Genomic DNA, 12,503 nt, shown 5'->3' with positions numbered 1-12,503 from the left:
TAAAGAATAATCCAAAAGGCTGCAGGTTCGATATACACTGGAACACAAACATGTCACTATTCCTAGATCCTAATTTACTAGCCTCTAACTACTTTTAACTAATTGAAACATGTTTTCACCATTTAACAATTATGTGAGATTTCATGAACCTCCACTTTTGCTTTTTTTTCTTTTATTTTTAATTTTTTTTAAACATAATCTAAACCTCAAATTTGCAGCATCTTGTAACTAAATCTTATCTGCGATACACGTTTGTCACAACGTTTCAGTGAAAATAAATATTTAAAGATATTAATTTAATACAAAAACAAATCAAGCATATCAGTATTTACCTCTACTAAGGCACTGACTCCATCTGTCATCTTTATTTATCTTTGTCAGTTTAAAGTCTGGTAGGTAAATCATATTTTAGATTGAGATCATTGGTTAAAGCTGCTGATTCTACTGATCTAAAATAGCTGAAATAAGCACTATTGTACAATTTTCTTATGTTTAAGGTTAAACATGTATCTAAGTCATTGGGTAAAAATAAATGGGTCAGTTTTTCTCAATTTTACTGTTCACTGAGTAAAATGACTCAATCAAGACTTTTGTCACGTTCAGCAATACAAACATCAAGTATGATGCTGATATTCTAGCGGTTTGATATCGGTATCGAACAGATATGGAAAGGTGCGATATCGCTATCGTATCGGAAGCAAAAAGTTGTGTTCGCAGCAATAGATAAACAAAATAAAAGCTACAAAAATGGTTACTCTGTGGGTTTGATTATAAAAGGAATACATTTGTTCAGAAAAGCACTTTTTTTAGTTTTTCAACAAATGTCCACATTTAATTGAAAATACATTAAATCTTGTTGCTGTCGACGTGACTCGTACAGGCATCCACTAAACAACCAGTTACTGTAAATGCGATGATGCCTTTAGCTTCAATTTTCCCCAATATCTGAATTCAATCTAACATCTGTGTAACATTGAAGACGCATAATCCACACGAGCCCCTGCTCATAACTTCATTTCATATCCTGGCATTAATCCTTTCCTTAGAAATAACTCATCGTCATTGAGCTTAAAGGATCTGCTGCTAACGTCCCTTCTGCCAGTCACCGCTGGATGTTTTTACTCATGGCTTTTGGAGCCAAACAGGGACGCTCAAAATATTTGCTACGTGCTCATAATCCCCCAAGATAAAGTGTCTTGGTTTGAGTGATTTAATGCGTTCTTGTCTTTACAGTGATATTTTCAGATTTTATACCAGAGATTTATCTGAAAATGTTGAATATTATTATTATATGTGTTAACAGACAGAACAGGACATGTACATATCTGAAAGTGAGCAGTATTTTCTTCTATACCAGAGATGGGCAACTTTTATCAGTGGGGGCCACAAAAATGTGATTGTCTGATCTGAGGGCCACAATATGAGAATTCTTATTATTTACAATCTAAACTAAAAGATTTAGATTAGATTATAATCTAAAGTTAGTATTTTCTAATATCTATTCAATCTGAACTTTATTATTGTCAGTTTTCTATCCTTTTCTTGTTATTTTTGTTTTTGTTTTCATTGGCTGGCATTTTACCATCTTGTCATTTGATGTGTCTTATTGTCGTTCTGTGTTTTTGAAGTTGTGTGTATTTTTTGTATCACTTAGTATTTTTGCCTCTCATTCAATGCTTTTTTGTTGTCATTTTGTGTGTTGTTGGTATCATTTATGTTTTTTCCTCTTTGTGCGCTTTTGTTGTCGTTTTATTTGTTCTTGAAGTTATTTTGTGTATTTTTTGTTTGTGTTTTTTTGGCGTTTTGTGTATTATTGGTATCAATTAGTATTTTTTTTAATCTCTAATTCAATGCTTTTTTTGTTGTCATTTTGTTTTGATATCTTTAGTGTTTTTTGCCCCTCTTTGTGTGCTTTTGTTGTCGATTTTGAAGTTGTTTTGTGTCTTTTTGTTGTCGTTTGTGTGTTTTTGGTATTTTGTGTATTATTGGTATCATTTAGTCTCATTCGATGCTTCTTTTGTTGTCATTTTGTGTATTTTTGTTGTTGTTTGTGTGTTTTTGTACTATTTTGCATGTTTTTCTCTCATTTTTGTCATTTTCATGCTTTTTGGAAACACTTTGTGTGGATATTTTAATGTCATTTGTGTTGTGTGATTTTGTATATTTTTCTGTATTTTTTTCAGTCATCTTGTATGTTTTTTGTCATTGTGTATTTTTGGAATCATTTTGTTTTTTTTCTGGAATTATGTGTGTTTTTGGAGTTGTATTGTGTTGATATGTTGATGTAATTTTTGTTTTTGTGTCATTTTGTATATTTTTCTGTTATTTTTGTATGTTTTTTAGTCATTTTGTGTTTTTTTTTAGTCATTTTGTGTATTTTTGTAGTCATTTTGTGTAGTTTTCTGTCATTAAGTGTATTTTTGGAGTCATTTTGTGTTGATATTTTTGATATAATTTGTGTTTTTGTCATTTTGTATATTTTTATGCTATTTTTGTCTATTTTTTGAGTCATTTTGTTGATTTCTTTAGTCTTTTTGTGTATTTTTCTGTCATGTGTATTGTTGGAATTATTTTGTTGAATTGTGTGTTTTTTGAGTCATTTTGGCCATTCTTTTTGGGGGCCACACAAAATTGGACAGAGAGGTGGCCCTCGGGCCGCCAGTTGCCAAAGTCTGCTTTAAACAAATAAATGTGTGCGTCACAGGCCCCACCCCCCCTCCCTTCCTGCTTCCAGGATGATGATTAACCACTGAGACATTCCACGTCCCGGAAGTTTCATTGTTTCACTGACTTGCTCTCAAAAATGATCCAGGCCAGTGAAAAAGCCTGTTTTGCATCGCAGCGGCCTCTTTCATTTTATGTTTAAAGCTTCATTTGTCATTTGTCTGTGTGAAGTGCTGCTATTACACAGGAACAACCTTAGTTGTGGCTGAAACACCATTGTTTGAGCGCTCTATGCTTTGAATGAAAAGCTGGATGTAATGCTGTTTTCTGAGAAGCAAAACGGGTTTGTAAATGGTTCAAATGTAATATTGAATTGATTCTCTGCATGGGCTGATGTGCGATTTTTGGGATATTTTCTAGGTCAGCTGGTGTACTTATCAGAGATTGGTCTCGTGCTGATAAAATACAAAGGGAGGGTGTGTCTAACAGAACAATGACTCACAGAAAACATGGATTTAAATGGGAGGGAATTGTTATTTTGTGTCCTTGCCTTTTACTTGTCTTTGTTGCAGTGGAGGTGGAAATAGGAAATCATTTTTGTCCGTTCATTTGTTAAGAAAATAATGGTTTATGTAACACTTTTTTAAACATTTAACAGGAGAAATAAGAACAACAATAATATTCATGCATGGAAAGACAGAGAAAATGTATAAAAAAGATAAACTAATTTAACTGGGATAAGTTGATAAATTATTAACATTATGCAGATGGAAAAGGAGAGGAACATTGCCTCCAGACATTCCCTAAAGCAGGGCTGCTCAAGTCCACTCCTCGAGAGCCGCTGTCCCGCATGATTTAGATGTTTTTGCTCCAACACACCTGGAACTGATGATTTAGTCATCATGCAGCTACAGGATAATGAGCTACTGTTCACAATCAGCTGTGATGGACCAGGGTAGCGTTTAAAACATGCAGGACAGGAGCTCTCCAGGGCGGGACCTCTGCTCTAAAATAGTTATTTTGACAAAATCCATTCTTAAGAGAAAGTGGCAAACAAGTTTACACATTTCTCCCAATGACATTCGGTATTTAAACTGAATTGTACAGCCTCAGCCCTCCATTTTTTCTCCAGCAGATGTTTTCACTGCACTATATATGAGTGGTTCTCAAACCTTTTTGGCTCTAGTACCCCCTTTCTCTTATTTCTGAATCCATGTACCCCCCACCACCACCACCACCGCCCCACCCCACCCTTTGCCCAACTCCAGCATTTTGCTTAGAAAATGATTTAAAAACAACTATAGAGCATAATGATGGAATGAACGAGTAATAAAACACATTTTGAAAAATCAGATTTTGTAAATAAGTGGAAAGATACAGTATTTAGTGTTGTGGTTTCCAACCTTTTTTGGATCATGACCTCATTTTGATATCAGGAATTTCTGGCGACCCCTAAGACATTTTTTTCTAGAATTAGTTTTGAGTATGTTTGACCTCAGATTTTTTTTTTTCCCTGCATTTTAGTTGAACTAGATTCACAAAGTGAAGGTATAGAAATACAGTTGTTTAAGATTGTTATTTTAATTTGAAAAAAGATTAATAATTAAAAAAGATTCAGAAGTATTTTCATTTTTCAGAAATTTTAGGCGGCCCCACGTTGGGTCCCGACCCCAAGGTTGAAAAACCCTGATTTTGTGGCTCCTGAATAGATTTATTTCTATAGTTTTTATCATTCCCAGTCATCATGCCTGGGGTGGGACCAAGACTCACACTTTGTGTGTTCATTTTCAGCTTTCTTTCTCATTCAAGTACCCCCTGTAGTGTCATCGTGTACCCCTAGGGGAACATATACCCCCATTTGAGAAACACTGCTGTATAGCATTCCGATATTTAAACTAATTACCGGTATATGAATTTGGTTAACAGCTGCACTCTTACTGAGATTCACTTAGCTTTGATTGAACTATTGTTCCTGTCTGATCGCTTTCCTACCTCAACATGTCAACGTGCTCATTTATTTATTCATCATTCATGTTTTATATTTATATTCTACTATTTTAATATTGCCAGCAACTTTAACTCAAATTTGTTTTTTATATCCCAACTGAGATTTATTTATTTATTTATTGTTTAATGCGATTTATCCAATCCATCTTATTATTGACATAGTATTTCTACATTACCTTTTACTGTGAATTAATGTTACAACTCTGTGTGCCCTTCAGAGATAAATATAGTGGGGGTTTTTTTATTTTACTTGAATTGAATACTGTTTGCTTGTTTGTTTTTTGTTGTTGTTGCAGTTTTAATAATATATATATATTTTTTTTAAAAAAATCATGAAATATTGAGCTAAATGTACGGTTTACTAATTTCTCAAACTTTGACTTTTTACATTATGATTCGTGCACAATGGCTTTTTAATGTTTTTTTATATTGAATAATGTCTACCTTTTTAAGTGTATTCGCTGGTCCGCGTACCCCCTTTTGAGAAGCCTAGTTTCTGCTCATTAAATGCAGACTGCACGTAGTTATGTGGGCTGTTTGCTGTCAGACGTGTTATTGTGTTCATGTCTGGGAGCCTCTCAGCAGGTTACCTAAAAATCAATGGGACGCTCGGACTAGTCCATTCCCGCGGGTACATAGATAAAAGGCTGCAAACATCTGTTAAATTTTCTTTAAACTTAGTGGTTGTTTTCTATTAAAAGCGTGAATTAATTAGACTTTTTCTGTAAAATGCGTAGGATTTACAGGCTTTACGAATTGATTTTCACGAGTCAAACTTGCGTTAACTTCGTTACTCCCCCCGCTGTTGCTAATGGTATAACCCAATCCAAACAAGGGTATGGGCGCTACTTTTCAGCCCAAATGTCCGATTTAACGACTTTGATGCAAAGAGAACGTAAACGCGGACCGTACGTCTCTAACAGCGTTTAAAGTTGAATGTCCATCTATTCTTTTGAAAACTTTGTTTGCTGTCCGCTTCGAAAGAGTTTTGTTTGGCCGTAGTTTGGTGCCAGCCTCGGACAGTTCAAAGTGCGATATGCCTGTGAATGGAGGAGGAATGCTCTCCCTGAGCAGATACAAAACCCACTATTTCACCGTAAGTTATTAACAGAGCTACACTAAATGTACTAAAAAAAAAAACGAAGGTCTAATAACATGTGTTAGAGTGCAGTTTTGGGTGTTTGAACAGCCGAATGTGGAGTATTCATGAGCATCCTGCACCTGTTGCTTCCTAGCATATATAGCGTTTCCTCAGCAGCAGTTACACTGTGTTCTGTCATTTAGCTTTCTGACTTCTAAATTAAATTATTGAATACAAGCCAGGGTATTTGTTATCGAACGTGGACACAAACGGAGTCCATATCTGCATTAAAAAAAAAACAATGATTACATAAACTACACACTGAGAATACAAATACAAGGATAAAAACAACCTAAAAGATTTGGATCAAACTTCTAAATTAGAGCTAGTTGGTTATTTAGTTGAATGGTTTGTTCATTCCCGGTTGGTTCTTTCCATTGTTTGTTGGTTTTGTCTGTTGATTTGTTACTTGATTGTTTTTTATGTAGGCCATGGCTACGTCTGAATAGAGTGCCAGTCTATTCATTGGCCAGTTTAGGTCACGTGATAGGTGCATCATCAGACTTAAAGTTCCGTCAGTTTTATTTTAGCTCATATTTATTTTTAGCTAACCCTTTTATTTAATCCCTAACAAAATACCCTAACATGTTTATTTTTTTTATATATGTATTTTTAAAGGTGTAATTTGCCATGTTAAATATGTTAAAATGAAAAAAATATATGTGACAAAGGTGGGATTCGAACCCACGGCAGCGGAAAGAAGAATTCTTTAGTCAGGCCCCAACCTTTTCTTGGTTGGTTAAATGGTAATTGGTAGGTAGGTTAGCTTCTTAGGGTGTACTCACACTGGCAACCAGGGCCGTTCCTAACCAGCTCTGTGCATGTGTGAAACCATGGGGGGCCATTGTCTGGCCTGCGTAGGTGTGAACTGCACCGCAGGGGGGTTAACGGCCCGATGGTCCTGCTGGAAGAGGTGGTCCAAACAGCGTGCCAGACTGGCACGGTTGACCGCGCATGCGCACTCACAACTCGACTCGCGCGCAAAATGTGATGACGTTGGTACCGCGCGACGCTTTACGGCACATAAACATCCGCATTGATAGCGGTGTCAGAAGTGCTCGTTAGCCGATGAAAAGTTCAGAGTTGGCGTTACCTGATATATATATATGAACGACACCACAGAGAACTCATGGAGGAAGAGGACAACTTGACCGTCAGGACTTCTCTTTGTTCAGCCGACAGCGGGACAGTAACGGAGTGTAGCACCTCATCACGTCCGGGTATTTCCGAGGGTATAAATATACATATAAACACATATTACTGGTATATTAACCTATGTAAACCAGAAAATATGGAAATGGGACATTTTACTGCTGCAAATGTGTAACATATTACTGGTATTTTGTGGACAGGACACATGTGGTTGGCTATTATATAACCCAGAAAAAAATGGAAATTGGACATTGTACTGCTGCTAATGTATAAATAATATAAATATATATATATATGGTGTTTCAGTGTTCTGGAACACATACTCACAAACTCTGTAGAATGAAAACAAACACAGTGTCTTGGGGAGCAAAGTGTAGTGTATTAATTTATTCATTTAAATGTAACCAAAAACAGAACATCACAAATACAAGCCCAAATAAATGAAATGTCTGAAAGTAAGGGTAATAATTTTCCAAACAAAAATCAATAAGCCAGAAATAAAGTGCAACCTTTTGCAAAATGTAACATGAACCTTAAAAACAAAACATTTAAACATTGGAAGTACAAGGATGGGAATATTATGACAGCAGAACCTGGAACAAGACTGCAAATTGTTGCAACTATTTATTTATTTTTAATCTTATTTTAGTTCTCTTCTTAGGTCGTGTCGTGTTAGTGCACATGTGGCAATACCAATTATCAGTATGTAGAGTTCCTGTTAGTCCTGCACAACTATAATGAATTGCTCAGAAATCTACATGTGTCCTGTTCTCAAAATACCAGTAATATGTTACACATTTTCAGCCGTAAAATGTCCCATTTCTATATTTTTTGGTTTATATGGGTTAATATACCTGTAATGTGTTTATATGCATGTTGATACCCTCAAAATTACCATGGAATTTTGGGTTTTACTCGGACCCCTCATCACGTCTCTGCAGAAGAAGACCCTCCACTGCACCTCAGCACTTTAACAACTCACTAATTTCATAATTTAAATACACTATTTCTACCTTTGTTTTTCTGTTTGCATGTCGTTTTCTTTGTATTTAATAAAATGGTTTCTCCAACAGTTAGTTAAATCTACACATTTATACTGTATATAATGCACATGCAGGATTATGTGTAACAATAATCAGTAAAATTAGCTGTAAACACATTTTGTAGAACTAAATATAAAGTTATGCTGTGAACAGAAAGAAAGGAAGACGAGCCAGATAATTCTAAACTTTAGAATATAATACAATCATAACTTTTAATCATAAATATGACTCTTCTCAAAACAACAAACTTTGATATCTTTGTCACACAATATCTAAGCTTCCAGTGAATAATTTACAAAAAAAAAAAAAAAAAAGTTCACTGATGGTGACATTGAGATGTCAATGTCACCATCAGTGAACTTTTTTTTAATTTATAAATTATTCACTGGAAGCTTCTCTGGTGGCGTGTGCAGTGGTTGTTTTTATTATTATTATTATTGTATGAAGTCAACATTACTGCAGCTCTGCACATCATTGTTGTCCTGTTAAAGTATTTTTATCCAAAGACTTAAAAACAATCTGAAAATAGTGCTGACTCAAGTAAATCACCTTTATTATGCATTATAACAATCTGTTCCTTAAGTCTCTAAATTATTGAAATAATTAAAAACATCTAAAAAATAAAATTACAGAAAATTAAATAATCATTTAATATACATTTCAATAAATAAGTGCATCCCTCTCACTCTGAGCTTTATTCTGTCTGTTGTCTGTAGAAGTGATGGGTCTAAGACCAGATGATGGAAACTAGATCAGCTCATGGTTTTAATGTCCAGGGAGGGGCGTGTCCACTCTGCATGGACTTAAAGAAGAAGAAATAAAAGAAGAGTTAGATAATGTCATGTTCATCAAAAGGAAAACTGAAAGTGATGGAGATAAATATGATCAGATGGACACAGACACACACACAGAGTTTAAACAAACACACAAATACTCTGTCCTAAATTGTCTCACACATTAAAAGCATCTATTTACACTTATATTAATGTACACAAAAACTAGCTCCACAAAATCAGAACGACATTTATTGATCCAGAAATTAAACTGATCTTACCTTTATAGGCTCAGTTTCCTCCTTTGTTTTCAAATCCATTTGAACCTCCATTCATGGTGGTTTTTATCATCAGAGAGTCTTTCATTTTTAATAAATCCACCGTAATTTACGTGTGTCATAAATTAACGTGATGATGTGTTTCTCGGTGGGAACCGAGTTGAGCTGGTGATCACGTCCATTCTACCGTGCCAGAAAAGGGACAGGGAGGGGGGGATTCCTGCTGTGAGCTTGGAACGGCCCCAGTTGCCAGTGTGAGTACACCCTTAGTTGTTTGGTTTATTTCTTTGGTTGGTCCTTTCTAGGGCTGGGTGATATGGACCAAAACTCATATCTTAATATTTTTCCTCAAAATGGCGATATACAATAAAAATCTCGATAATTTTAGTTCAAATGAAGTCTGACCAAAAAGATAACAATGATGTAAAATGCCACACAGGCACATTTTATAACACACATTTTATAACAATCAGTTGCACAAAATGTGCCACTTATGGCTTTTTTTTTTCTATAAAGGACAGCATGTGTGAGTGAGTTCTTTTGTGTGGCTTGTTTAGGGGAAGGTCTGGGTTAGGACACACTTAGTGATCCATCTAAATGTGCTTTTAATGCTGTTCTGAGACGTAGTGAAAGCAGGGACCCCTGAAACAAGTATTTTAATACAAAATTAGCTATATTTATATATATATATATATATATATATATACATATATTGATATAGGCGATGATGTAAATTTTTATATCGCCGAAGTAGAAGACTTGACATGTCTTGAATCTCGATATATTGCCCAGCCCTAGTTCCTTCCATGGTTGGTTGATTGGCCTGTTGGTTGGTTCCTTGGCTCAGTGGTTCTTTCTTTAGTTGGTTGTATCCTGGTTTGTTCCTTGGTTGATTGGTTCATTGGTTGAATGGCTTGTCGGTTGGTTTGTTTCTTGATTATTTTTTTTTCCATCTCTAGTTGGATGGTGGGTTAGTTTGTTGGTTGAATGGTTGTTTCATCGATTAATTGTTTATTCCTTGGTTGGTTGGTTTAATTTCTACTTGGATGTTTCTTTGATTTTTAATCCCTTGGTTGGTTAGTTTGTTGGTTGGATGGTTTGCTTGTTCATCTATTGTCCTTTTCATTTCTTGGTTCATTCATTTGGTTGGTTAGTTGGTTTCTTTCTTGGTTTTTTCAGTCCTTGGTCAGTTGGTTCGTTGGCTAAATGGATAGTCGAGAGGTTAATTTCTTGGTTGATTGCTTTGTTGGTTTGCTAGTTCATTGATTGTTCTGTTCATTCCTTGGTTGCTTCATTATTTTGGTTGGTTTGTCAATTTTGCTCTTGGTTTGTTTGTCTCTTGTTTGATCCCGTGGTTCATTAATTGTTTTGTCCCTTTAAAACTCTTGAAGCCTGAAAATGACGACCAAAGCTCAGATAAAAAAGGTAAAACCTCATAGTTTAACAGCAGCATAAGTTCCAATATCAAGAGTATGTTGAGCTGGGTGCTACAACCCAGACCGTGAAGTTTGTCCAGGCTACTAAACCATTACAAGACTAATGACATTGTGCAGAGTTTGTTCCTAAAAGGGACTGTGTGACATTTTTGCAACAGTGATTTTTGTTCAGAAACAGATAAAAAAATATTAAGATATATTTCTCTGTAGAATGAAAACAAACACAGTGTCTTGGGGAGCAAAGTGTAGTGTATTAATTTATTCATCTAAATGTAACCAAAAACAGAACATCACAAATACAAGCCCAAATAAATGAAATGTCTGAAAGTAAGGGTAATAATTTTCCAAACAAAAATCAATAAGCTAGAAATAAAGTGCAACCTTTTGCAAAATGTAACATGAACCTTAAAAACAAAACATTTAAACATTGGAAGTACAAGGATGGGAATATTATGACAGCAGAACCTGGAACAAGACTGCAAATTGTTGCAACTATTTATTTATTTTTAATCTTATTTTAGTTCTCTTCTTAGGTCGTGTCGTGTTAGTGCACATGTGGCATTACCAATTTTCAGTATGTAGAGTTCCTGTTAGTCCTGCACAACTATAATGAATTGCTCAGAAATCTACATGTGTCCTGTTCTCAAAAAACACATTTTCAGCCGTAAAATGTCCCATTTCTATATTTTTTGGTTTATATGTGTTAATATACCAGTAATGTGTTTATATGCATGTTGATACCCTCAAAATTACCATGGAATTTTGGGTTTTACTCGGACCCCTCATCACGTCTCTGCAGAAGAAGACCCTCCACTGCACCTCAGCACTTTAACAACTCACTAATTTCATAATTTAAATACACTATTTCTACCTTTGTTTTTCTGTTTGCATGTCGTTTTCTTTGTATTTAATAAAATGGTTTCTCCAACAGTTAGTTAAATCTACACATTTATACTGTATATAATGCACATGCAGGATTATGTGTAACAATAATCAGTAAAATTAGCTGTAAACACATTTTGTAGAACTAAATATAAAGTTATGCTGTGAACAGAAAGAAAGGAAGACGAGCCAGATAATTCTAAACTTTAGAATATAATACAATCATAACTTTTAATCATAAATATGACTCTTCTCAAAACAACAAACTTTGATATCTTTGTCACACAATATCTAAGCTTACAGTGAATAATTTACAAAAAAAAAAAAGTTCACTGATGGTGACATTGAGATGTCAATGTCACCATCAGTGAACTTTTTTTTTATTTGTAAATTATTCACTGGAAGCTTCTCTGGTGGCGTGTGCAGTGGTTGTTTTTATTATTATTATTATTATTATTATTGTATGAAGCCAACATTACTGCAGCTCTGCACATCATTGTTGTCCTGTTAAAGTATTTTTATCCAAAGACTTAAAAACAATCTAAAAATAGTGCTGACTCAAGTAAATCACCTTTATTATGCATTATAACAATCTGTTCCTTAAGTCTCTAAATTATTGAAACAATTAAAAACATCTCCTAAAAAATAAAATTACAGAAAATTAAATAATCATTTAATATACATTTCAATAAATAAGTGCATCCCTCTCACTCTGAGCTTTATTCTGTCTGTTGTCTGTAGAAGTGATGGGTCTAAGACCAGATGATGGAAACTAGATCAGCTCATGGTTTTAATGTCCAGGGAGGGGCGTGTCCACTCTGCATGGACTTAAAGAAGAAGAAATAAAAGAAGAGTTAGATAATGTCATGTTCATCAAAAGGAAAACTGAAAGTGATGGAGATAAATATGATCAGATGGACACACAGACACACACACAAAGTTTAAACAAACACACAAATACTCTGTCCTAAATTGTCTCACACATTAAAAGCATCTATTTACACTTATATTAATGTACACAAAAACTAGCTCCACAAAATCAGAACGACATTTATTGATCCAGAAATTAAACTGATCTTACCTTTATAGGCTCAGTTTCCTCTTTTGTTTTCAAATCCATTTGAACC

General features: G+C 34.7%; 1 protein-coding gene across 4 annotated transcripts in view; it reads left to right on the top strand.

Moving 5' to 3' along the window:
* tjp2a (tight junction protein 2a (zona occludens 2)) overlaps positions 1-12,503 on the top strand; it is a 67,647-nt gene that overhangs the window by 17,477 nt on the left and 37,667 nt on the right. The window contains exon 1 of one of the 4 annotated variants that reach the window (XM_028462156.1): positions 5,520-5,767. The exons of 2 other annotated variants lie outside the window; for them this stretch is intronic. In XM_028462156.1, coding sequence (XP_028317957.1) covers positions 5,708-5,767 — 60 coding nt within the window. In that variant the 5' untranslated portion in view covers positions 5,520-5,707. Of the gene's footprint in view, positions 1-5,519; positions 5,768-12,503 lie in introns of those variants that run through there. One more of the 4 variants, XM_028462154.1, reaches the window with a different exon arrangement.

Source organism: Gouania willdenowi, chromosome 12 (genome assembly GCF_900634775.1).
Source record: "Gouania willdenowi chromosome 12, fGouWil2.1, whole genome shotgun sequence".
NCBI classification, from domain to species: Eukaryota; Metazoa; Chordata; class Actinopteri; order Blenniiformes; family Gobiesocidae; genus Gouania; species Gouania willdenowi.
Note: the sequence above shows the minus strand (reverse complement) of the source record. Positions and strands in the feature narration are given on the sequence as shown.